The sequence below is a fragment of the Pseudorasbora parva genome, chromosome 3 (genome assembly GCF_024679245.1).
Source record: "Pseudorasbora parva isolate DD20220531a chromosome 3, ASM2467924v1, whole genome shotgun sequence".
Lineage (NCBI taxonomy): Eukaryota > Metazoa > Chordata > Actinopteri > Cypriniformes > Gobionidae > Pseudorasbora > Pseudorasbora parva.
The window spans coordinates 22811369-22838915 of record NC_090174.1 but is presented as its reverse complement, the minus strand read 5'-3'; the positions used below and the strand labels follow the sequence as shown (position 1 = coordinate 22838915).

The window sequence follows — 27547 nt, the reverse complement described above, 5'->3', positions numbered from 1 at the left end:
AAGCACAGTGTTTCCTTTGGGTGTTAAAGCACAGTTGCTGCGTCCCAATTCGCCTACTTATACTACGTCCTAAAAGTATGTACTCTTTTTGTGAAGAAAAAGTATATACTTTTGAGTGTGTAGCAGAAAAGTATGCAAGCTTCGGGACATACTACTTCGCCATCTTTAACGGACTCTGTCGCTTAGTTACGTGCATCCCGTCACCGTTTATCTGCCCTGTCAATCATCGTCAGATTCGTCACAGTTCAAATCTTCCACATTCAGATTAATCTCCTACCGTATCGGAGAGAAATGTAGCCGCGCGTTGATCTGCCATTTGTGGGTCTTTAATGCAGAGACTCTCCTCATGTGTTTGCACTGAATAAATATATTTTTGTCAGGTTAAATATTGATAGGGTCACTCAAACCCCTTTATCTAAACTTCTCTACTTAACCGTCGGACTCGCACATCCGTCATGTTTGTAGTTTTTTAACGCTTTTTATCCGCGTTTGTAGTTCTAATCGAATCCTCGGCCAACTCGCAATGGGTTGTGGGCAATATCAGCCGTTAGAGTGCCCATCGATCCATACTGTGAATTCGGACCGGAAATAGTAAACCATCCGGGAATCTTTGGAATACTCTTTTCAACATACTACGATTTGGGACATACTAATTCTATTTTCGTATACTATTTAGGATGGATAGTATGCGAATTGGGACGCAGGGTTAGTAAAGTTTTTTTTCTTTCAGAGCGTTTTTTCCACTCTTGGCTTTTCTTTTTTTTTGCCCCTCAAAAAAACATCAATATTACATTTATTTAATAAATTAAAAATATGTATAATATTAGAATATACATTAATAGAGGCCACAAACATTTTCACTCACTGAGGTCACTATGTTGTAGGCCTACTTTGATATTGCAGCGGATTTAAAATTTATTGCAATTTTAGCAGGCCCTTTAGTCAATGTCCAGTCTCTTAAACCCGAATAATGATCTATCTAGTTTGTGAGTTACATATATTGGATGAATGCAAAATGCGTGGCCAAATAACAATACATTTACAGTGAAACAATGAGGGGTATTGGATGTTTCCTTGCATCTATTTTTCCATGAATCCTAATTAAGGTGGCATAAACCTGAGTGTGTGGTCGTCCCAGGAAAGTGACTGAGGCTTGATTGATAACATGGAAACGGTGAGCTCAAGCTGCCAGAGTTTCTACTCTTTCTTAAATTAATGGCCATCCCAACAACCCTAATAATGCAGCCCGGATGATACACCACTCCCCACCCCCCAACTCTACTACCTCCCCCCAATTTCAATTTTCTAGAGGCATGGAAAATGGGAGAGATCATTCATTTATCTTGTAATAGCTGGATAATAGATCCATCACAATGGAACATCTGCACATCGCACACACAAACACACTGCCACAAGCTTCATACACTTACACACACACACACACACACACACACACAAACATGCTCACGAGTACACTGACACTACACGTTAACACAGCCTCCCTCTTCCTCTTCCTCTCACAACTGCAGCCTGATAAATCAATATCTTGAGAAGAATGAAGCCCACCTGAGTTTCACATTCGGAGCACACAAACATCTGTTGATATATAGCTCTATATAGTGATACAGATACAAATGTGAGACATAATCTGTTTTATAGTCTCTGCAATGACGTACTAATAACGTTAAGGCACTAAATTGATGTTCGAGTCATTTAAAACAAATAAAAGTCAGTTCTGCTGACACAGAAATGTGTGAATTTAAAACATGAAATTGCCTTTTTTCAGACATTCAAAATTATAAAACAAAAGGTAATAAATAAAAATAAAGAATTTGAATAACAATTCAGCCATTTAATTTACCTTGCAAATATACCAAATGAAAACATTACGTGTCAAAATAGGTATACAAGCTTTCATTTATGATCATAGATGTTGAGTTGGTTATCTTTTGGGTGTTGAAAGCTAGAATGGGTCTCCTGTAAAGTAAATGGTGCTGTCAGCAGGCCTGTCTGCGAGGAGGAAAAGCATTACGGGTTTCCTCAACCTGTCAGGCTGGCCCAGCTTTCCCCATCAGCCTGCTGAATTAGCACAAAAACAATGGTGGTCTTCTTTCCTCAGCCTGCCAAGCGTTCAAAACGCCCAGCAGAAAACATACTGAACAATTCTAGCTCAACCTGCTGCTGAGAGAGTATAGATTAATGCTGCAATACAATAATACTGTTTATTTGGTTCTGCGGTTATATCTGTAATTATTTTAATGTAAGTGTTTAGCTTATTTTTACAATGTAATTTTCTTCTATTTAATTCATTTGTTTACTTTGCAAATCATACACGAGATTTTATTATTAAGGTTTGTTGCCCACATATTAATTATAAGTAATAATAATAATTCCACATTAATCCTTAATAATAACTCCAATTCCCATTATAACCTATTATATTAATTTTAATATAATCAAGTAATCTCGTCCGATGACACAATATTCGTACACTTTTCTCATGTCCAATCCAAACAGATAATTGTGGGTTTGGCTTTTAGCACTTGGCCTAATGTTTAACACTGAAGTGCTCTTAGAGTCAACAGTCAAGCTCATTCATTCAATTAAGCAGGAGTGAACTATTGCACCTATTCACTCTGCACCAGTGGTTAATGAACATTTCCAAATGGCCATGACCAGGTGTTTAAGAAGACTAATGTACTAGGCATTAAGCATGAGCAGTTGTTTCCCCGCAGATTGGCCAGCACTCACCTCAGGGAAATGACACTACTCTGTTTTTTTGTCCCCTCCGTGTTTACCTTTCACATTCGGCAGCAAACAAACCATGTGATGGTCTGTACACCCAAGCGGAGCATTATTCCTAATTAAATCCCGGGGATGTGTGCCATTAGCAAGATTCATGCTCAGCTTCAGGAGAGTTCATTCCGGCTGTTGACTATCCATTGATTATTCATACACAATCTGATTGGAGCCCATTAATGGAAGATAAAGTGGGAGGCAGATTCTGTGAGAGCAGGCAGCAGAATGATGGTGGTCCTATTGAATGTTTAGAGAGATGGAATGGGGGGCCTTCATATCAGTGTATTTACACACTGCTTTATAAACGGAGGGTTTGTTTTTGTTTAGACAGTTTGCTAAGCACTCCTAACGTAGCATGCAAACATAGTTTCTTCCTAGATTTATAAATATATTTCAGAATCAGAAAGATTCTGTGAATTAAATTAAATTTTAATTTAAATTAAATTTTATTTCCTGTGAATTAAAAAATATAACACTTTAATGTTGTGTTATATGTTTAAATTTTTAAGTTACAATAACCAAATCCAAATGTGTCTAATTTTTTAATTAGTAACTTTAGATAAAACATGTAGTAGCGTTTGAAAAATAACCAACTCACTTTACATGTTTACCAGTTAAAGCAGAAGATTGAAGTGGCATGAAGTAAGGAAGCGACCTGAACAATATATATTATATAGATCTAAAATACTAATATTAAATGCATTTGCATTATATAGTTTTGCCCACAAACAGAACATTATCCAATAATTTCACAGTGATAATTAATATAAAATAAATGTGTATGGTTTAGTATTACAATATGAAATATAATCTTAATTATTTATTATTTTTTCTTGTAATTTCAACTCATAAAGGGACAGGCTATTACTGTCTCTAACTCTGAGCTAAAAATACAAACCTTGCTACATACTTTTATATATACTAATGTAAAAGGTGCTCACTTTTTGTGGTTATACTACTATTCTATTTTTCACCAATGTATTTGTTAATGGGTGTAGTAACAATGTAAAAAAAAAAAAAGAGAAAGGCCTATACATTTATTTTTAAAGGTTGCAATACATCCATAAACCCAATACAATGCTCATGTGAATTTACTCATTATTTTCACTAATCTACTAGTCAATAGACCAACAATGTTAAAAAAAAATCACAATACAGTTTCACTGCCAAACTAAGCTCTGTCTACCCAAACAAGTTTCCCATTATTACATAAACACAATATACGTGTTTACTACATTTATATGAATTTAGTTTTAATGGTATATATATATATATATATATATATATATATATATATATATATATATATATATATATATATATATATATATATATATATATATATATATATATATATATAAAATGTGTTTGTTTATTTCGTACTGTGGCGATGGAACTGTTTGACAAGGGCTCCTCCAAATGGTAAATAAATGCTACTACAACTACATAATAAGCAACCGAATTGATGCACTGCTATATATTGAACGTCAATTTGTTACGTTGGCAAATTTCTTTCAAAATGGCCAATTCAAAATATTACGCCGGACACGATCAAATAGAGGATTAAGGATTTTTTTTAGGTAACAGATCAACAAGGAAATAAACCAGTTTGATAATGCAAACAAAAAAAACAAAGCAAGCTGTGCTCTTTCGGTTTGCATTTTTAAACAGGTTTATTTCCTTGTTTCCTATATATATATATATATATATATATATATATATATATATATATATATATATATATATATATATATATATATATATATATATATATATATATATATATATATATATATAAACTATCCCCGCTCCACCAATAGATAGCAAAACTAACTCTTGACCCTAAATAATCAGACCTCAGCCCCCGTTTACCAGGACATTCAGATCTAATGAGATGAAACAGTGAGCCATGCTTGTTTGGACAGCAGTTTAGGTGGGATGGCCTGCATACATTCATCAGAGCAGAGGGTGCTTTATTGGGAATTCATTAATCACAACAGACCTAATTATAAATTGATCGCATGCTCATACAAGATGAAGAGGCCTGTCTTGCATTTCTGATCAGCAGGGGAGGGCCAGCAGGGCCTAAGGATAGTAACTGACAGAGAGACTCGGAGATCTGCTTTGATCCGCTAACACAGAGCTGGATGAGAAACCTCCCCTCAGCACACCTGCCACATGCAGTCATTACAGAACAAACATCAGGAGTCCGGCCCTCGCTGCAGCGTGTACTTGCCCACACCGACTCATTTGACAAATCTTACTAGAATCAATGACTTTTCTAGGTCCTAGCTGCTGATGCAAACTTCCCATTCACAACCTTAAAATGCAGTTTGCTATACAGTCGGTGCATTTGACACAACTTGTACTCTTCTCCAGCATGAGCTTTAGAAGTACTGATAAGTACAGCAGTAGAGGAAGTTCCTTTTTGAATTCTGTTTCCTGAGATCAGTAACTTCCTGTTTGTTTGTTGTTGTTGTTGTTGTTGTTGTTGTTTTAGAATTTTGCAGTTTAGCCTCTAATAATACATGATAAGGAATGAAAACAGTGAAAGATAATTTCCCTATGTAGCAGTAGCTTACTAATATTTGTATATTAGCATATTTGTTATGCTGATGAGACGCAACTTTATATTAAAACTGCCCTGAGTCCCTCAACAGCTCTGTCACGACTCACCACATGTCTTGAGGAGATTAAGACATGGATGTGAACTAACTTCCTCCAGCTGAACTCCAGTAAAACTGAGGCACTACTGGTTGGCACCCCTCATCAGATCCACTCCTCTCCATTATCCCAGCTCATCTTTGACGGCCAGGTCATCACTTTTTCCTCCTCAGTCACAAATCTAGAGGTTCGGTTTGACCCACAGCTGAACTTCAATGACCACATTAAGCACATTTGTAAAACTTCCTTCCAAACATCTCCAAACTCCGTCCCCTTTTAACCTTTCCAGATGCAAGAGAAACTTGTCCATGCCTTTGTCTCCACCAGGCTGGACTACCAGAACGGACTCTGGCAGAAATATCCAGATACTTCAATACATCAAGAACAGTGCTGCTTGAGTCCTTATGACAGTTCGTAAATATGATCACATAACTCCCATCCTACACTCATTGCACTGGCTCCCCGTTTCATCCCGGATCGACTACAAAACCCTCCTGCTCACACATAAATGCGTCACCGGACATGCACCTGCATATCTACAGGAACTCATCTGTCTAAAATCCTCCATCTGCACCCTCAGATCTTCAGGCCACCTGCTTCTTCAAGTCCTCATCACCAGGCTTCGTACCATGGGAGATCGAGCTTTCTGCTCGGCTGCACCACGGCTTTGGAACCACCTTCCCAGTGAGCTGAGAGCAGTGCAGCCTGGACCAGTTTAAAGCTAAACTGAAGTCTTTTCTGTTCAGAAAGGCTTTTATGTGTTGTTTTTTTGTATTTTTCTTTATTTTTACTTTTTATTAATTTTTGTTATTTTTTTCCATTGTTGCACTTTGAGATTCTTTGGAATGAAAAGTCCGTTATAAATTAAAACTATTATTATTATTATTATTATTATTATTATTATTATTATTATTATTATTATTATTATTATTATTATATCATAATCATATAGCCTAATACATAAAATATTTTTATGACACTTAACAAAAAGGTATTACAGTAAATGCATGAGCTAACATGAACTAACAATGAGAAATAGGCCTATATTATGGTGTTTGTGCGCAACAAACGTCCATATCCTGTAAAACAGGTTGTATCGTTTCCAGTTCAGGTCTTTTGTATGTGCTTCGTTAAAGAGCTGCTTTATTTGAGATTCCTTCAAAAGAGCGGGCATAGATGAGCATAACCAGGCTTGTGCACAATTCAGAGTTGAAATAAGAATTACTCTTAAATTCCAATTGAATTCTTGAATTTGAATTGATGTCAAAAACAGAATGTAGAATTACAATTTGAATTTGAATTAAAGGAAGTCGAATCTAAATTCAAGAACAATTTCAATAAATTAAAAATTTTAAGGCAACCAGGTAACTTTTTTTCTAAATAATTTTTTACAGTGTGTGTAATATTTTTACAGTGTAGATACGTGATGAAAATTGTGTTATTAAATTACAAAATTAATGTAATTGTTGTATTACTGAGGTAAAATGTGTAATTCAATTAGTTACTAATCATATTAAAAGGAAATTGATTTGCATTGATAAAGTAATCGAAACCACATTTATAATGGGTAATGTACTGTATAACAGTTAGCAATTACATTTCAAAATAAGCCTTCCTACACTGAATGTATGTGAGATTCAACACATTCTTTCTGTTGTGTGACTGTGGAATTGTTTTGAATTGTCATGAATTGAATTCTACTTCCTGTCATTCCAATTCCAATTCAACTTCCTGTGGGGCGGAGTCAATTCAATTCAAAATCAAATTCTAATTCATGAATTGAATGGAGGCCAATTCTGAATTCTGCACAAGCCTGATAATAACCGATGTCCAAGGCATTTGCAGATATATTAACGTTTTTTTGGTAATACTTTAGCATGGGGAACACACATTAGCTGTTAACTACACCTTTTGCCTCAATAATCTCTTACTTTACTACTTTAGTGCTTATTAATAATTAGTAATGTAGTCTTTGTAGTGTATATGTTTAGGTAGGCCTATTATGTAGGAATAAGGGATGTAGAAAAAAGTCATGCAAAAGAAGGCCTTAATGTGTGCTTTGTAAGTAGGCTGCTAGACCCTAAAAAATAGCATGCTAATAAGCAACTAGTTAATAGTGAGAAATTAACCCTAAAATAAAGTCTTATAATTTTTTCTTCTTCTCACTAACATTTGGATATTAAAACTGAATAAAACGTCAACAATTAACATAATTGGCTAGGTTAGTTGATTAGCCTACATTAAAGTCCATACATGTAGTTCTCATCATGCAAAAATGCAAACCTTGTCATCATTTACTCACCCTTACTGTTTGAAATACACTAGTCATCTTTTGATACAAGAAACAAACAAAGGTGCACTAACTAATAATACAATTGATATATTTTGACTAATAAGGCCAGACTAAATGCAAGAAGTCAGTGTGATTGGTGATTGTAACAGTGTTTAGGGGCAACGTAACACTGAAAAATAAGTACTATTAACCCAAGCATGTCACACGAGTCCTGAAAAGTGAACCCACAACGTTGATCGCCCCCATGTGGCTGGATGTAGTATAGGTCATAAACCCCACCGTCTTCATGTAATGTGACATAGAGAAACTAAACAGTCAAATTACACTTCAAATAATTGTTTATTTCGTTTTTTAAATAAGTTAGATTTTAGTTAGTTAGCCGATTCTATATAAACGGAGGTGTGACGTTGTGATTGACTGATATAGACAGCTTCTCTGAGGGAAGTAGTCACTGAGGCACCAACTGACTTTTTTCGGGAACTTCGGGAGTGTCACGATGTGTGCAGGAAGGAAGGCAAAGACAGGTAAAAATACAATTCTCAAATGACGTTTAATGATTTAGGACACTTAGTTGAGTCATACAGATCAGTAGCAACACACTACATACATCAACGTAGGCTACATAGACGAGACTGGACAAAAAAGACTGACGAAAACAGGAGAACTAAAATAGCAAACACATACTAGATAATTACAAGACCCAGCACACACAGATCAACTAATAATGATGGTGACCACAATGACAGATGAGTGGCGGGAAAACTAGCACACAGGAACATGTGACCAGGAGGAAACACTTTAAGTCCATGACAACACAGAACATAACTGTGACCAGGAGGACACTGGAGCTTTATTTTCTACATTTCAGTTACTGTTTATTTCATGAAAAGTTCAGGGGCCCGTGATTAATTAGGTGGGAACGGTTGGGTTGTGGCTAGATGGGATATTGCAACGGCCAGAAGTGAGGCAAAATCTTGCGATAAAATAACAATAAATTAAATTAGCTACTTATCAGATTGTGTTTTATTACCTATACCTACCCTTACAATAATGCAAATACAGTAATATTGATGTTTGCATACAGTGGCCGTACACTGTTAAAAAAAGTTCCGCTAAAAAACGGAAAAAGTGCTGGTAATTAATTACCAGCACTTTTTCCGTTATTGTAGGGGCACTTCCGTTAACCTTAAACCGGATATTTCCGTAGATTTACCTGAGTTTTTCTGTACCATTGAAGGACACTTACGTCAAACCTAAAATGGAAAATTCCGTATTTTCCGTAAATGTTTGCGTTATTGTACGGACAATTCCGTAAACCCTATAACAGATATTTCCGTAGATTTACCACTTTTTCTTTACCATTTACTGTCCGTAAATGGTAAAGAAAAAGTGGTAAATCTACGGAAAATCTTCCATCAAACCTAAAATGTAATATTCCGTATTATTAAAGTACTCAATCCATACCATTTACGGACACTTCAGTCATCCTAAAATGTTTAGTAGTTTTGATGTTAAATGTAATCTGACTCCTGCTGTTAGTGCTCAGTGCTGTGATACTTGCGCGGCGACTCGATCATTATATTGAAAAGACACGTTCACTTTTTAATTGTAGTGTCTTCTCCAACTCAGTCACAGTAATCAGCGGTGGCTTTGGGAGCGGCCTCACAGGGCAGCGAAGCATTCTGGGAATTGTAGTCTTTCATCCCCATGAGACAAAAATACATTTTCTGTCTTTTCTCAGTCTATAAAGCACCAAATTCAAAAATAATTTCACATTTCTACTACATTAATGACCCAGTTTAAATACAGATTCATCTTCCCAGCACTGAAGTACTCCTTTAATTAATCAATTGAAATAATTTATAATATTAGGCATGTTATTGCTCCCATTATAGCGTGACAATAAATTCATAGTTTATTTTTAAACATTTGCTTGTTTAAACAGCTACCACATTGGGTCCTAGGCAGACACTATTTCACAGGGGGACAGTATTTCTCATGACACCTGTCTCCCCTACTTTGATGTCATACACCAATCAGCCTGCGCAGTCCCTTCAGGTAGAACACACCTATAATACTGTTGCAAAGCATAAGCCCCTTTCACTCTGCGATTCCGGCAAATACACGGATAATGCGACCAAGTCTGCAGTAGTGCAGACTTACTAAATTAAACCACAACACAACAAAATCGCCACAACAGAATTAAACCACAACACAACGAAATTGCCACAATTTGACATAACACATGACATCGTTGTGTTGTGCCTTGTTCACGTTGTGTTGTGGCGATTTGGTTTTTTTGTGGTTTAATTTCGTTGTGTTGTGGCGATTTCGTTGTGTTGTGGTTTAATTTAGCAAGCTGCACTGGGCCACCGTAGCTCCCTGTGAAAATGAACACTTATTGAACAGTTTATTATGAAACTGTTCTTCTCCATCAGAGGAAACCTGATTCAAATTGCAAAGACAATTTTTATTATCTTTCCACCTTATTTTTAACGTAAGAGTAGGTGTGGCCTTGGGTTGGTAAGGACAATATAATTAAATGTAGATACACTCTTGAACAAAATCTTAAGACCAGGGGATGTTTTACACATTTCACACTAGTGAATCATAACCGGGTTGTAAGTGCAGATTCAAAACGCCAAAAGAAGAAACAGGAGCAAGAAACAAAAAATAGAGTAGGCAATTTATTGAAAACTGCATTTAAACTCAAACAGGCCGTCAGCTGATCAAAAGTTTAAGACCATAGCCATAAAAAGGTCAAATCTGCACAAAAATATGGCTTTCATGTCATTGTTCTTCAAGCAGTCATACTGGCAAGATCTCCTGATGGCAAAGGCAAAAAGGCTTTCTCTCTTTGAACGTGGCAAGGCCTTTCGCAACGTGACATCGCTGCTGAGGTTGGACACAGTAAGACAGTCATTTTACATTTCTTAAAAAATCCTGAGATTTATGGGACAAAAAAGTCAAGTGGTAGACCCAAAAAGATTTCACCTGCACTAAGCCGCAGGATCCGACGGATTGTCCGTGAAGACACAGGTCGATCCTCAACCCAAATTAAGGCCCTTACTGTTGTATAACGTTCTTTTGGACCATCCTGCGTGTTCCCCTGATCTAAATCTCATTGAGAACATTTGGGGAAGGATGGCAAGGGAAGTTTATAAAAATGGACGTCAATTCCAGACTGTGGATGCCCTTCGTGAAGCCATCTTCACCACATGGAGCAACGTTCCCACCAGCCTCCTGGAAACAGTCGCATCAAGCATGCCGAAACGAGTTTTTGAAGTGATCCAAAAAAAACGGTGGGGCTACTCACTACTGAGTCCTTTTTTGACACTTTTAGTAGCCTGTTTGAGTTTAAATGCAGTTTTCAATAAATTGCCTACTCTCTATTTTTTGTCTCTTGCTCCTGTTTCTTCTTTTGGCATTTTGAAGCAGCGCTTACAACCCGGTTATGACCCACTAGTGTGAAATGTGTAAAACTTGCAATGCATCCCCTGGTCTTAAGATTTTTTTCAGGAGTGTATTTAAAACAGTAAATCATTCCTGAAAAGTATTAATACCAATACATAATTGAACAGTAAGTGCTATAAAATAGTATAAACTGCTACAAAAAAATACATACAAAAAAACAACAACTATGGGTCGTAGAAATGCGGCCCCCTGTTTTGCAGGATCATGCTACTCCAGAAGCACCACAATCGACTTCTGATTGGCTAAACAAAGAATCTATTTTTATTTTACAGTTTAGAGACATCACAGATACAGAGCAGTTATTTCAGATATATCTTTCAGAGACTACACTAACTTTCAATATATCATTCCATAAACAAAATTGTTCCATTACATAAAAAATCCATGTAAAATGTAGTGATTTACTGATAAAATGCATTTGCTTATAAATACAATGTTAAAAAAATGTTAGTTTAAAAGGTTTTAGTTTTCTTAGGAATACTTTGTGATTCGTATATTTTGCAATAGCGTTAGAATGAGATAAGAGAAAGCAAAGCAAATACATTTGTAAAGTTTTTGTTCAGCAGACCAACAGCAGGTCTGAACTACATTCCCATTTATGCAGAAGTCATTTCAAGCAGTAAACATGAAACACAAATGTTTTTCTTTTTATTGGAGTGGTTTGGGCTCACATCTCATAGCACACAAATGAGACTCCGTCCCTCTTCAATCTCATCCTGCACCTTGTCGCTGGAGGTGGCGATCTCAGCCTGGGCTGAAAACATGGCACAGATGAAAGTGAGCACAGTGCCTCCCATGGCTGTGTAGAAGGCCCAGCCCAGAGAACACAAGCCCACTTTGTATGGTGAAGCATCCTGACCACAGTAGTCAGCCACCTTTTTAGAGCCCCAGCCTGCAGGATAGAGCATCAGACCTAGAATAAGGAATAGACCTGTAAAGAGGAAAACGGGAATGATTGAATTAAAAAGAAAAATACAGAAACTCAGAAAAACATACGTACATGAATGCCCAACAATGGCATGGCAACCTTACACTTTTTCATTTTCCAAACAAAATAGGAATGATGTTCTCGCCACAGTAGGCTACTAAGATGTTGAAGGTGGTTGCTAGGTGGACAGTGTTGGACAAGTTACATGTTAATAAATATAAAATTAACAATAAAATAACCTGCTGTTACTAATCAGAAACACATTTTTTTTTTAAAAAGGATAGATTTAATAATTTATTTGAACAGTCAGCTTACATCAAATCCTCCCTTTTATTCACTCTTTCAATTTTATTCAATTTTTTGTCTTCTTTCAGACCATGTGACCAAAATACACATCTCTGTATTTTATTACACTTTCATCTGTTTGCTTTCAGTTAAAACACATTCAATATAAGGCGTGCGTTGAGCCAGAAATCCCCTTTTTTGTAGCATCAAATAGACCACATTTTTTAAAGGGGTTTGTTCATAGATCACTTGCTTGTATTATACATCTTTTTATTTTTTAAATATGTGTGATTTGATTACATTTGATAACTTTATTAAATGTCTGTACCAGTAAAATACTGTTAGACCTACCTGAAAACCTCTATTTATTTGTGCTATAGTGATTTTTTTCTTTCTGAAAATAGCACATACTGAAAAGGTGACCATCTAACTGTGAACCGAACCGTGAACACCCTTTATATATATTATATTATATATTAAATATATGGTCAGGAATTCTTTTGCAGAAAGGACTGCTTCAATACAGTGTGGCATGAGGCAATCAGCCTGTGGCACTGCTGAGGTGTTATGGAGGCCCAGGATGCTTCGATAGCGGCCTTAAGCTCATCCAGAGTGTTGGGTCTTGCGTCTCTCAACTTTCTCTTCACAATATCCCACAGATTCTCTATGGGGTTCAGGTCAGGAGAGTTGGCAGGCCAATTGAGCACAATAATACCATGATCAGTAAACCATTTACCAGTGGTTTTGGCACTGTGAGCAGGTGCCAGGTCGTGCTGAAAAACCAAATCTTCATCTCCATAAAGCTTTTCAGCAGATGGAAGCATGAAGTGCTCCAAAATCTCCTGATAGCTAGCTGCATTGACCCTGCCCTTGATAAAACACGCTTCTGTCGCTGTTTCTGGTTAAAAAGTGGCTTGACCTGGGGAATACGGCACCTGTAGCTCTGGATGTTTCTACTCCAGACTCAGTCCACTGCTTCCGCAGGTCCCCCAAGGTCTGGAATCGGTCCTTCGCCACAATTTTCCTCAGGGTCCGGTCACCTCTTCTCGTTGTGTAGTGTTTTTTGCCACACTTTTTCCTTCCCAGAGACTTCCGACTGAGGTGCCTTGATACAGCACTCTGGGAACAGCCTATTCGTTCAGACATTTCTTTCTGTGTCTTACCCTCTCGCTTGAGGGTGTCAATGATGGCCTTCTGGACAGGGTCGGGTCGGCAGTCTTACCCATGATTGCGGTTTCGAGTAATGAACCAGGCTGGTAGTTTTTAAAAGCCTCAGGAATCTTTTGCAGGTGTTTAGAGATGATTAGTTGATTCAGATGATTAGGTTAATAGCTTTTTTAGATAATTTTTTCATGATATGCTAATTTTTGAGATATGAATTTTGGGTTTTCATGAGCTGTATGCCAAAATCATCAGTATTAAAACAATAAAAGACCTGAAATATTTCAGTTGGTGCGCAATGAATCTAAAATATATGAAAGTTTAATTTTTATCATTACATTATGGAAAATAATGAACTTTATCACAATATGCTAATTTTTTTTAAAAAAGGACCTGTATATACACATACATACTGTATATACAGACACATGCATATACAGTGCCATGCGAAAGTATTCGGCCCCCTTGAACACACACAAAATACAAGCAGTTCAGTAGGGAATCTCTTAAAGGGGCCACACTATATTCATACTCGTGGAATATGAACCTCCCCATATATATACAGAGAGGAAAATAAGTATTTGAACACCCTGCTTCCAAGTTCTCCCACTTGGAAATCATGGAGGGGTCTGAAATTGTTATCGTAGGTGCATGTCACCTGTGAGAGACATAATCTAAAAAGAATATCCAGAAATCACAATATATGATTTTTTAACTATTTATTTGTATGATACAGCTTCAAATAGGTATTTGAACACCTGTCTATCAGCTAGAATTTTGACCCTCAAAGACCTGTTAGTCTGCCTTTAAAATGTCCACCTCCACTTAATTTATTATCCTAAATTAGGCACCTGTTTGAGGTCGTTAGCTGCATTAAGACACCTGTCCACCCCATACACTCAGTAAGAATCCAACTACTAACATGGCCAAGACCAAAGAGCTGTCCAAAGACACTAGAGACAAAATTGTACACCTCCACAAGGCTGGAAAGTGTCCTAAGAAAGGTGAGAAATCAGCCCAGAACTACACGGGAGGAGCTGGTCAATGACCTGAAAAGAGCTGGGACACAGTTTCCAAGGTTATTGTTGGTAATACACTAAAGCCCCTTTCACACTGCACGTCGGACCCGCAATATTCCCGGAACATTGCCGGGTTGCCTTCTGTGTGAAAGCAGCCATGTCCCGGGATTGATTACCGAATTTGACCCGGGTCGGGACCTAGTAATATTGCGGTATTCGACCCGGGACGAGCGCTGTGTGAACAAAAGCCGAAACTAATGCCGCAACGTGTACGTAGTTATCGTGCGACTCCTAGAGCTTGTTTTTTCAATAACACAACCCTGCAGCGCCAGAAGAGCTAGTCGGTGTTTTAAACGCAGAGAGTGTTCGTATACAAAAGAAACTAAAATTAAACAAGCAGAAATGTGCGCAAACTGGACACAAGTCGAGACCACAGAGCTCCTTACTATCCGCGCCGAAGCTGAGATCGCTCGCCATTATACGTCACATCAGGATGTCACGGGTCAACTCGATCCGGGACCGTTACGGGTTGTGTGTGAAAAGTGCACATATTACGGTATTTCACTGGCAGTGTGAATGGACCAAATCTAGCGGCCCGGGAACAAATGCCGGGTCGCATTATCCGTGTATTTGCCAGAATTGCAGTGTGAAAGGGGCTTAAGAAGTCATGGTTTGAAATCATGCATGGCATGGAAGGTTCCCCTGTTTAAACCAGCAGATGTCCAGGCCTGTCTTAAGTTTGCCAATGACCATTTGGATGATCCAGAGGAGTCATGGGAGAAAGTTATGTGGTCAGATGAGACTAAAATATAACTTTTTGGTAATAATTACACTAAACGTGTTTGGGGGAAGAAGAATGATGAGTACCATCCCAAAAACACCATCCCTACTGTGAAGCATCGGGGTGGTAATAATAATAATAATTCATTACATTTATATAGCGCTTTTCTAGGCCCTCAAAGCGCTTTTTACATATAGAAGGGAGAATCTCCTCAACCACCACCAGTGCAAACATCATGCTTTGGGGGTGTTTTTCTGCACATGGGACAGGGTGGCTGCACTGTATTAAGGCGAGGATGACCTGGGCCATGTATTGCGAGATTTTGGGTGAACAACCTCCTTCCCTCAGTTAGAGCATTGAAGATGGGTCGAGGCTGGGTCTTCCAACATGACAATGACCCGAAGCACACAGCCAGGATAACCAAGGAGTGGCTCTGTAAGAAGCATATCAAGGTTCTGCCGTGGCCTAGCCAGTCTCCATACCTAAACCCAATAGAGAATCTTTGGTGGGAGATCAAACTGTGTTTCTCAGGGAGAGGCCAGAAACCTGACTGATCTAGAGAAGATCTGTGTGGAGGAGTGGGGAAAAAATACCTCGTGCAGTGTGTACAAACATATATATATAATTTTTTTGTTGTTGTTGAAAACTGAACTAAATGCTACCCTCATTTTCTCTTTATTGTTGCTCTTTCCTTAGTGACGTGCTCATTCAAACCTAGAAGCTTCAGCCTTGTCAACCCTGTAGCCCTTTTGAACTCTGTGATAACATCATCAGAAAAAATATCTTTACAACATGAAAGTTTACCCTGTAATAACTATGGGTGAGCCATGAGTCAATTCACGATTTCAATTCAGTGTAATTTTGTGCCTCTAATAATCTATGTGATTATGCTTTAAATAGATATTTGCCTTTAAATCTGTGATTGAATTGTTGTAAGTACTGTTTAAAAGGCAAGGCAACAACTCTTGCTGATCTAATCTTCATACCAAACAGAGCCGGTTACTGTGATCCCGCTATTTTATTCCATGTTCTTACTCAATAGGCAAGTGAGATCCTGTCTCTGAAGTCATGCTGAAGTCATGCTCTCACTATTCACAAATGACTCAATCACAGTGTCATAAATCTTTCAATTAAATTATACAAGAGCTACGCTTTTCCCTTGTGCCTGTTGTTGGTCTTGGTCTTCTATAAAACGAACCGCAATATTTTTATTGTACCACAATACTTTATTGTTCTAGTTTCCAGACATGACTGCAAGTAAGGTGCAGTATCACGACTGATCTGTTAGTCCCTGGTATTTTGACTCAGTGTGCCCTGCCACAGTCAACATTACAGCTCCCTTCCTTTGAACTGGTTTGAGAAGTGGTAACAAAAGGAGGTTGAATTCCTGGGGCCGGAATCACAAAGCATTCAGGCCTGCATGAAATGAAAATCCATCTTATCTTTTTTCTAAATATATGTTACAGATTCATGTTTCAGTTTCAGATTCAGATATAGATTCATTCATGCATGTTTTCTCAATTTTGCCCTCATATTGTTTAATCAGAATTAGACTTCTTTAGTGACAAATAGCGAAATTTTCCATTTATTTAGTCAGCTTAAATTCACCCCTCCACAAGTGATTGTAATCCCTAAATGGTTACAAGCAAATCAATTCTGTTTAATGTCATTAAACTAACACTTTACCAGTGTTTATGTATTGAATTTGTTGTAGAATAAGGCAGCGTCATATGTAGGTTAGCATACAATCAGATGCCTGTCATTTTATTCCTTTTAAAAATGTATGTTCTTAAGAGAAAATAATAATAATTTCCTTTTTATGAACTTAGTTATCCTTAAAAAAAAATTGTTAAGAAGACTTTCATGAATCTAGTCACCATCAAGAAAGTAAGAGAAAGATACACTTATGTTTAAAGGTGTGAGAGGTTCTGTTTTAAATCAAAAATAGGACAAGCTTAAAAAGGTTTTATAAACATTGGAGACACCAGAGAGACACTGAAGTAGCATTCCCAATGCCGTAATATTTAGAGTGTCTTTTCTGTAATAGGATGATGAGAGTGCTGAAGCTCATAATTAGATAGCATGGTCTTTGAGGTCACCAGAGGAATTTCAAACCCTTGAGTCTGGTAGTTCAGAGCATTCTGGGGGTAACTTGAGTGTCTCACTTAAATATACTCCCTAATTTTCTGTGTCTAGTTGATTGTGGTTCAAAGCTATAGATGACCATCAACTGTCAGTTGAAGAAAGCAGTGCTTCAGTATACTTTCCCATCTTACCTGCTATTCCCTGAAGCAGGCCACACACGTTGAATATGCTCTTCTTCAAGATACTCTGGAAGCACATGCTGAAAACCGAAAGGATGCCCACTACGGACAGGAGAAAGATTCCGATGACTAGAAATATAACAGTTGCCTGCCAGAAGCCACTGGCTATTTCCATAAAGTCTGTGGCGTAGGGCCCACATTGGGCAACTTTTTGCTGTGCCACCTTGATGCAGCGGTTATAAATACCAAGGGTGCGCTGGTTATTGCGGTGTGAAGGAGTGACAGTGAAGTTTAATTCAGAACCATCTGGATATCCCACGAGCCATTCAGCACTCATAAAGGCCACCAGCTCAGCAAATGCCACCACAATGCTCATCAAGGTCCATAACATAGAGCGGCATGTTACTATGACGTGACACATTCTGTAGAACCTTTATGTCGGCGCTTGAGAGGAAACGCTTTCTTCTCTGTTGAGGTCAGTGAAGGTCCGCTGGTGTTATCATAACAGCTGAATCAGCCCCATATCTCTTCAAACTGCCTCACTGAAAAACTCCTGAGCTCTTGAACCATCTGCAAAGTATCCATGTACTGAAATCTATGAAGAGAGAAAAAAGGAACATTTGTTTGGAAAGTTATAATCAAGACCATAAATCTACACTGTAACCAATATCTGTAGTTTTCACAGCATTATTACTGTAAAATGAGAAAATTCTTACTGTAGAACCTGTATACAGCATGTTGCTGTAGATCTGCAAAGCATCATGGTCTTTTTTCAATGGCGGGTAAATTCTACAGTATTTTTTTTCTCTCCTGTGAATCACAATACAGCATTTTCTAGAATATTTTTTTTTCAGCCAAGGAAAGCTACGAGATTCCCCACTTTCATCTGAATTTTTACTTCAGAAAGGTAACATAATGTATTTCCAAAGTTTACTCTTGTAAAGTCAACTGTTTGTTCAACTTTAAGAGTGCACTGAGAGAGAAAAGAGTAATGAGCGGCACACTTTCTAGTAAACTCGTCTCATGCTGTGTGTGCATTTTATAATTTTATTTCCACAAATATTTCTGCATGATTTCGATATATTTTCTAGTCTGGCAACATTTGATAACGTCATTAATTTATAGAAGGATAGTATTGTTAAATAAAAATTAAATTGTGGATGTGATCTCTTTTGGTGCTGATCCGTCACATAATGTGATCGCTTTTTTTCCTGTCACCACATGCGCGTGAGGCAGTGAGCCAAAGCCTGCCGACTCTCGACGGTCTCGAGCTGAAAGCAAACGCAGCTGAGGTATGTAGCCTACGTTAGGCCTAACTTAACATATTTTTCATAGTGATTAATCATGATTTTTCTGAATGGAAACCCCCAGAAACTAGATTGGTAAAATGCTATTCAAACTTGTGGGAGCATACATGGGCTATAGGCTGTATTAAGATGTGTCTTATCCGGCAACATTACATTTTTAACGTCTTTAATTTGATTAAAGACTAACGTTAGCATTGGGAAATGACATTAATTTAAAATGGTGTAATTTTTTGTATTTATTGGCGCGGTAGCCGTTTAATAATCTCTCGTTTCTTTTCTCTTCATGCTTGCTGTTGCCGCCTGAGGAATCAGACATTGAAGTTAAGCGGGCCGAGAAAACGCAGCCAGCTAGAGGTAACGTTATCTGTTAAGCTACGTTACTTAACAATAACATATTCTTAATAATTTCATGATTTTTCTGAACTTCATTGCCTTCAAGCTGCAGAAACTATAAGTTAGATTGTTAATAGAGTGCCATTCCCGACTTTTGGGAGCATATATTGTATTAATATTTGTCTTATCTGGCGAAATTACATTTATAACGTCTTTTATTTTATTAAATAGTAGCTACGTTAGCTTTAAATAAAAATTATTTGAAATTGTAATTTTTTACAGTATTGCCACACACTTTCTCTTATGAATATTGAACTTGTGATTTCTAAAACGGTGTTTTCGTTTTATTTTGTGTTACAAGAAACTTCCACCTAAGCAAACGCTGAGGCTCAGATTTCCTGCCAAACACTCCCAGACTCATCATGCTCGGTAAGATCCAAGCACTCAACATACACAATAGATGCCAATATTAAGGGTTACTTCACATATAAAGCATCTTGCACTTACATTCCAAAAATCTCTAGTTGTTACTGATCCAATAGAAAAAAAAATAGGTATTTTTTCTTGGATAGGGTAATGCATAGCCTAATGTTTTTATTTTCAGATTCTTCGTCAAAATTAACCCAGAGCACAGCGAGTGCAATTCAAAGGTCCAGATTAGCAGACAAACTGGGAAGGTGGTCATCAGGGACTTCATCGAGTATGACTGGCAGAACAACTAATTCCAGGTGAGACTTTTAATTGTTACCTTGAATACCTTTAAATGGTGATTGAAAGTCAGGGGTGGCCAGCAACTTGTCTATTAAAGGGATAGTTCATTTTAAAATTTATTCTCAAGTTGTTTCAAACCTGTATGAATTTCTTTCTTCTGCTGAACACAAAAGAGGATATTTTGAAGAATGTTGGTAACCAAACAGTTAACTGGAGCCAGTGACTTCCATAATAGTAAAAAAAAAATACTATGGAAGTCACTGGCTCCAGTTAACTGTTTGGTTACCAACATTCTTCAAAATATCCTCTTTTGTGTTCAGCAGGAGAAAGAAATTCATACAGATTTGAAACAACTTGAGGTTGAATATGTGATAATAGCATTTTCATTTTAAAGTGAACTATCCCTTTAGGCCTGCCAAGCATCATTTTCAAATCAGGCAGTTTTACAGCGTCAACACAAGGTGATTCAACAACACTGACATGAAAAACAGGAGGAACATTGTGTGACAACACCAGCCAGTTAGAATACTTTTCCATTCAGAACTCACAAACATAAATTTCACTGTTGTATCACTAACTGCAAACATGGTATTGTGGCAGAAATGTGGGATATTCATGTACAATTTTATAATATTCATGTAGACAGTTATTAAATATTAAAGTAATGGCAAATGACAGAAACCAATTCTGTCTAATAAGAGTCGAGTTGCAACTCCATAATATTTACATTTTATCTTTTAAAAATAGGTTGTTATTTTTACAGATGTTACAGTTTGTGTTAACGAAAATACATTTACATTTTACATCTTTTGTAAAGCTATAAAAAAATATCAGCCCCGGGGGATGCTACTCCACAAACCACCAACAAAGCAAATTAAAAATACTAATATTTATTTAAAACTTTATGTGTATGTCATCAACCCATCTGTCTTACTTTTAAACTTTTACATTAATAATGAATTTCTTCTTCTACAGGGCAGAAGACTCAGGCCCAGGAAGTCCAGGTCAAGTTTTAAAAGAATAATAGTTATGGAAAAAAAACATTATTGGAGAAAAACAATATTCAGGTTTGAAATCCTTCTGTTTTTAAAGGGATAGTTCACCCAAAAATTTCAATTGTGTCATCATTTACTCACCCTCAACCTGTATGAATTTCTTTCTTTTGCTGAACACAAAGAAAGATATTTTGAAGAATGTCGGTAACCAGACAGTTGATGGGTCCCATTGACTTCCTTAGTATTTTTTTTCTACTAAGGAAGTCAATGGGACCCATCAACTGTCTGGTTACCGACATTCTTCAAAATATCTTTCTTTGTGTTCAGCAAAAGAAAGAAATTTATACAGGTTGAGGGTGAGTAAATGATGACACAATTAAACATTTTGGGTGAACTATCCCTTTAAATCATTTAATTTTTATAGATTTGTAATTTTACCCAAACATTTGAATACATATTGATTGTTTTGTTTGCTCAAAAAAGTGCTGAAATGAAATAAATTGTTCACAGAGAAATGTTAACTTATTGAAAAAAATTTATATGTTCAGAAAATATATAGATTTGAAATCCTGCTGTTTTTAAATAATTACATTTTTATACATTTGTAATTTTATCCAAACATTTTAATAAATATTGATTTTGTTTGTTCAGAAAAGTGTTTTTTTGTATGTTCAGAAAAGTGATGAAATAAAAAATGTACAGATAAATTGTAACATTGAACTAATTATGCTATACTATTTTTTTATGAATTTTTGAAATTAAAAGTGAGAAAATAAATGGCATTTGTGACAGTGTCTTTATTTTACAGTACACAAAATTAATGCAGTAATCCTGATTACAGTATAATTATAAAATACAGTACTGTGATTATTACTGTACATTTTTTTTACAGTAATTAAAAAGTTACTGCGATTATATTTACAGTAAGAATACTGTGAAATGAAATACAGCAACTTACAAGCAAATTGCTGCCAGCAAGTTGCTGTATTTTTCACAGTTATCTTTTTACAGTGTAGATTGCTCAAGAGCTCCAAATCAGCACACTGACCTCTGTACCAAAAACAAGCCAATTCGATTGTGATCAGGTTTTTGAATACGTAAAGTTGGCATACTCTAAAACAACGCAGGGTTGTTTTGTTTTTTTCATGACTCATGAACCATTATTCTTTTAAAGTGGTTATTTTTAATGAACTGTTTTAAGTGGAAAAAATGATTCACCCTCCTGAAAAGGGGAACTTTAGGAGTAAAGCTGTGAAAACTGAAACTTTGAGGTGGGAGACATATTGGAGCCATAACCAACACAGTATTTGAAGATGCAATAAGTGATATCTGAGAAACGCTGCATTAAGTCGGCACAAAATGGAAGAAGGGGTCTTCTTAAAATCTTAAAATATAGCAATGGCTGTCAAATCATATGAAAATATGGCTGTGATTTATTTTACTGGGATAGGCTTCTGTTTGGGCTTGTACACAAAATATGCTAGATTTATGCGTCATAGCTGATAGGACACTGATGAGAATATTGCTTGAACATATTTATAGAGATAATATTAGAGATTATATTTACACCAAATTATTATTTATGTATTAGAATCTTGCATTTAAAAAGTGGAGAGAGCTGCTTGATTTATTTGTTGTTTGTTGATTTTCAAATATAAAACTTGTTGAAATTTTTTCAGTGTGGACTGGTTTTTGCAGTATTTGCAGGTGATATGTGTAATTTCTACACTATAGCATCACCAGAAGAAATTGCACAATAGGTATGTTCAACTTCAACTGCAGTTGGGTTTGCCAATCTGCAAGTTTTGCCACTTGCAGTTAGGGATGAAACGGTAAGGAAATTTCACATCACAGTTATAGTAACCCAAATGATCACGGTTATTAATATTATCACGGTTTTGTTCAAATTAGATAAAGTGTTCAAAAAGAACCAATTCACACACTGAAAACATTTCAACAAGTTATATATTTGAAAATCAACAAACAACAAATAAATCAAGCAGTTCTATGCACTTTTTAAAGCAAGATTGTATTCTGTGGGATTTCCTTCCTTATATTTGCCGTCGTCAATAGCACCACATAATGCATAAATAATAATTTGTTGTAAATAATCTCTAATATTATCTCATATAAATATGTTCAAGCAATATTCTCGTCAGTGTCCTATCAGCTATGATGAATTAAATCTAGCATATTTTGTGTACAAGCCCAAACAGTAGCCTAATAAATCCCAGTAAATTAAATCATAGCCATATTTTCATATGATTTGACAGTTTATTTTATGAAATATCAAAAATCCAAAAGATGTGCATTATACCCGACACCTAGATTAACACTTTACAGTCGGTTTTATACAAACGCGCATACCAAGTATGTAACTTTAGAGACGGTCCCTAAATTTGCGAATCTCGAACGTCAAGCCAACTTTATGCCAGTCATATCAGATGCGCTATGGTTCTGCAGTGTTTGTTTTAAACTAGTTTTGCTGCTGAAATAAAACAAAAACATTCAACCAATGTATGCTGAATGAATGTCCTGGGTACATCACACGTTCATCTCTGCTTTGAGTGCAGATTTCAGAGAGTGAGAGCGCGCTCTAAACAAAACTCCAGCTTATCTGAACGCTTATGATTATTAGACATTGCATTCATAACCTCAATATAAACACGTGTGATAGATTATAATGCGTAACGCGATTATAAGAGATGGTTTTTAGTCTAGAAATCTAGACGCAACCTAGCGGCAGCAAATCTAATCTGCCGTGAGTGTCGTCTAGCAACTCTCAATACCCTTCTGAGCTGTATTCTTCTAACTATTGTCCAATCACATCGTGTATAGAGTCGGTGGGCGGGGCCATAATGACGACAGCCGAGTTGCGTTTACGTGCTTCTAGTAAACACAGAAACTGGCGAACGCCGGTCTTTCGAATCAGCTTTGACCGCGACTCTGGAAGATTTGGAGTTAAGCTTTTCTCTGAGAAAAGAACGGCAATGAAGTCATTCTTAAAAAGGAAAGATGTGTTCAGAGTTTTGCTGACCAGATACGGCGAATGTTTAACCTATCAACAAGCTCTGTTTCACCTTCGTTGCTCTGGTTGGTTTTAGTGCTATCCTATCGCGTGCAGAGGGAGTTTGAAAGACAACCGTTTATCCCGCCCCTCGGATTGAGCCCTGTCGATGGTGAGTTTCCAGACCAAACATCTTGATGTGGGTCTTGCTTGTCAGGCTAGGTGACTATAGCAACATCGACGAGAGTGACTGTGTTCACACTACTGCCGAAATACCCCAAACAAAAGGCGGGTGTTATGTCAAGCCCTGATTATTATTCTTTAAATGTCACCCTAGTCGTGTGTAATTCGTAATTCGGTCGTCTTTGGCTCAAGCTTCACGTTATTATTTCCCAGACGTAGGTTTGGTATTGAGGTTAAAGTCACTTGCCTTGCATTCACAAATCTTCGCAGATTTGTGTTTTGCCTATTACAGCGACCTTCTTCTGGCATGTTCTGCTGGGGACAGGGTGACCAGAGCATCTTCGATTCATTTTTCCTCAGGACTTTTGTAAAAGCCAAAAGTATGGCCACACTGCAGATTTGGTCATTTTAGAAGGCTGGAAAATCTCCCAGTGCTGTCACTGCCTTCTACCATTTCTTCTCATTCAGAAAACAGCATTGAATGCTGCGCGCACCTGCACCAGACTGGATGATTTACCGCGAGTTTTCAAAATCGTGATAATCACTGACAGTTTTAATGATAATTAAATTTTAAACAATATTACTAGCCGTCAGTACATTTTATTGTGGTTTATTGTGAAACCGGTAATCATTTCATCCCAACTTGCAGGTAAGGGAGTTAAAAATGGAGCTGTCAAGTTGGACACTTTCTGCTTGCTGTAGTGGTATTCACTCGGCACTGTCAAGTCAGACAGAATTTTGAACCGACATGTTTTAACCGAACCCTGCTTAAAGTGTGGTCTGAGCAGAGCAGCATTAAGTCAAGCACAAACCTAATGACTGTTATGAACAACCCAATCCCATGGGAAAATGCTCATAAAAAACTATTTTATGAGGTGCCGATTTTGTACAAAGGGGTTAGAAGGTGATGTTCATTCTTACTTTCTAACTAAAATCGTACAATTTCATATGAATGAGTTATTTCACATACCGCAGGATAGCTGAAACTTATGTGTTATGACAGATCTTTATACTGTGATACCACAAGATTGTGTAAGTAGAAAATTCCTGTTTGTACAGGCATGTAAGGTGATAAAATAAAGAATTTGAAAGAACAAATCCTTTTCAATGAAACCCTAATCTAAACAAAAGAAAGGCATGACATTTCAGACTTTAAAACTCCTATAAGTAAACTAAGTCTGAGTACATGATGACGGGTAAGAGTTTCCTTAAACCCTTCAATGACAGTACTGTGTGTAGGTAGGTTATATGAATGTATTGAATGAATGATTATGTCAGGTTTTCACTTGGTATCAAGCACTTTTTTCAGTTAAAATTCAAATAGCAGGCAATCACAACACCACATTAAAGCTTGTTGTTCCAAGGAATCTCTAAATATAGGCTGTGTCTTCTATGTACATTTTTTGTTGTTGTTGCTGCTACCAATAAATTTGTCCCTTCAGTCCTCAAGAATTTTTTTTTTTTTTGTTATTTTGGACCAACCATGATAAACTGTTTACCTGAATGGCCAGAATGTTTCAGACCTAAGAAACACAAAGAATGAGCTCACGCTTAATTTAATCACACCACATGATTTCCCCAAAAAAGGAGGTAGAAAACCAAATAGGAAAGTGCCATGGATTCTTAAGGGGCCTGAAGAATGTCAAAGCCTGTTGCTGTGAGATGTGGACACAAAGGCTCTCCTGCTGGGGAATTAACATGGTCCTGAAAAGGGATGAAGAGGTTCTCTACCTCTGAATGAAGATGGAATCCAGTCCCTAGAAACGGTGACAGACTTTCAATGGGTCAATGGAGTTTCAAATGGTTATTGGACCAAATGCTGCCTCCAAAACAGTTTGAAAGTTGACAAGAATCCTACAATGTATTCATCCTCTTACTATTATCCTATCTTATATGTAATTAGTTACTGGCCATCCACTACTTTATCAATATGGTGTTTTCATTGGCAGAGTCTCATAATTTTATTTGGATTATGATAACAGAGTGATGGTATTAATTAGTGGTATCATGGTGCATATATAATATATGGTACCAGTCAAAAGTTTGGACACACTTTCCCATCAAAGAGAATAGGAAATCGTGTTCAAACGTTTTACTGGTAGTGCATATTGGTATATACATCAACGAATATTTATGGTAGGCTACATATCCAAACACAATATATTGTCATATTATACCCCAAAAAACACAATAATCCCATGATACTTTTTGGTTAGTGAAATATATATCCCAAAAACAAATAGGGTACATATCCTAACGTGTCACGTCCAGAAAACCATATTAGTTAGTCGCCAATCAAGCCAACTTTGATATTAACTTCTTAAAGTTAGATCTTAAGCTGTTGTCTACCGACTAGGATTTCTCATACCTCCAAACAGTCAGAATCTCTTCACCAAAGTTTGCCTAAAAGCTCAAATTTAGAAAGCAGTTTCATTGATATCTAAGAGACTGCGAGGCAGTAGCCTAAATTCCTCTGGATCACGACTCTGCTTGTTCTGTTTCTCCGAATGCTTTCTTTAGTTGTATCATCCCACCACATGAGTAGCCTAATGATCTCTTTTGTTCAGCGTGATTTTCGACGATTTCAAAACCTAGATTCGACACAATTAAGTTGAGAACAATAACATGCAGTCTGAAAGGCAAACATAAAATAATTGTATCCCCCTTACCGTAACAGTGGTGAATTAACGGGCTGATAAGTCTCTAACTTCCTGATGTGGCGGATCTCTTCTGTTCTGACGCTACACGGCACGAGCCAGAAGGGAAGAGCTACGGCAGAAACATTCAGCTTCACAGTCAAACCTCTGGAATAACTGGAAACTCCTACAATATGCCATTTTAGCATTCATTGATCCACGTTCGCGCTAGTCTCAAATTAATGTCAGTTCTAGCCAACTTGAGCTACTTTCTCATTGTTTCTTCACCGCCTCCTTTCCTGTAGCCCCTCGGGAAGTTACAGGCAAGGCTACTGCTCGGAATGCTCCTATAGCCTACGCCTGTAATGTAGACAGACAGCACAGCTTACTATAGGTTTCTTGACCCATAGGAGAGCTCTACTTTTTCCCTGTATAATCGTTTTCGTTTTACGTTTAAATTTGTCTGGATAATCTGATTAATTTTAATCAGTTCATGATATTTCAAGAGACACCGTGATGGGAAGGAAGACATACATTTTCACAGCTGGATGCTTCTTTAAGAGTAGGCTAGCCTATACTTTTAAAACACTTTTCATACTCAAATTTTTTTCATACTTTTTTTTCATACTTCAATATTTATTTATTTTTTTTTCACACACTTAATAGGCCTATTGAAAACGTTTGTTTATTCCAGTCCTTGTTGAGAT

At 36.9% G+C, this 27547-nt stretch overlaps 1 protein-coding gene and 1 long non-coding RNA gene across 4 annotated transcripts; one reads left to right on the top strand and one right to left on the bottom strand.

The window, feature by feature from the left end:
• Positions 1-11468: 11468 nt before the first annotated feature.
• lhfpl2b (LHFPL tetraspan subfamily member 2b) lies at positions 11469-27172 on the bottom strand. 2 transcript variants are annotated; one of them, XM_067440046.1, is made up of 3 exons: positions 26874-27172; positions 17681-18263; positions 11469-12161 (listed from the first exon to the last, which is right to left on the bottom strand). In XM_067440046.1, exons 2-3 carry the CDS (start codon positions 18087-18089, stop codon positions 11905-11907), a joined length of 666 nt encoding a protein of 221 aa, XP_067296147.1. In that variant the 5' UTR covers positions 18090-18263; positions 26874-27172; the 3' UTR covers positions 11469-11904. The 2 variants fall into 2 exon arrangements, with proteins under 2 accessions (XP_067296147.1, XP_067296148.1); XM_067440047.1 differs by lacking the exon at positions 26874-27172 and adding an exon at positions 26573-26708.
• On the top strand, positions 18457-21079 carry LOC137071837 (uncharacterized). Of its 2 annotated transcripts, none has more exons than XR_010904514.1 (5): positions 18457-18960; positions 19281-19329; positions 19670-19737; positions 19913-20036; positions 20995-21079. It is a non-coding gene; the product is annotated as an uncharacterized lncRNA (long non-coding RNA). The 2 variants fall into 2 exon arrangements; XR_010904513.1 differs by having other exon boundaries at positions 18542-18960; positions 19288-19329.
• Positions 27173-27547: the final 375 nt, after the last annotated feature.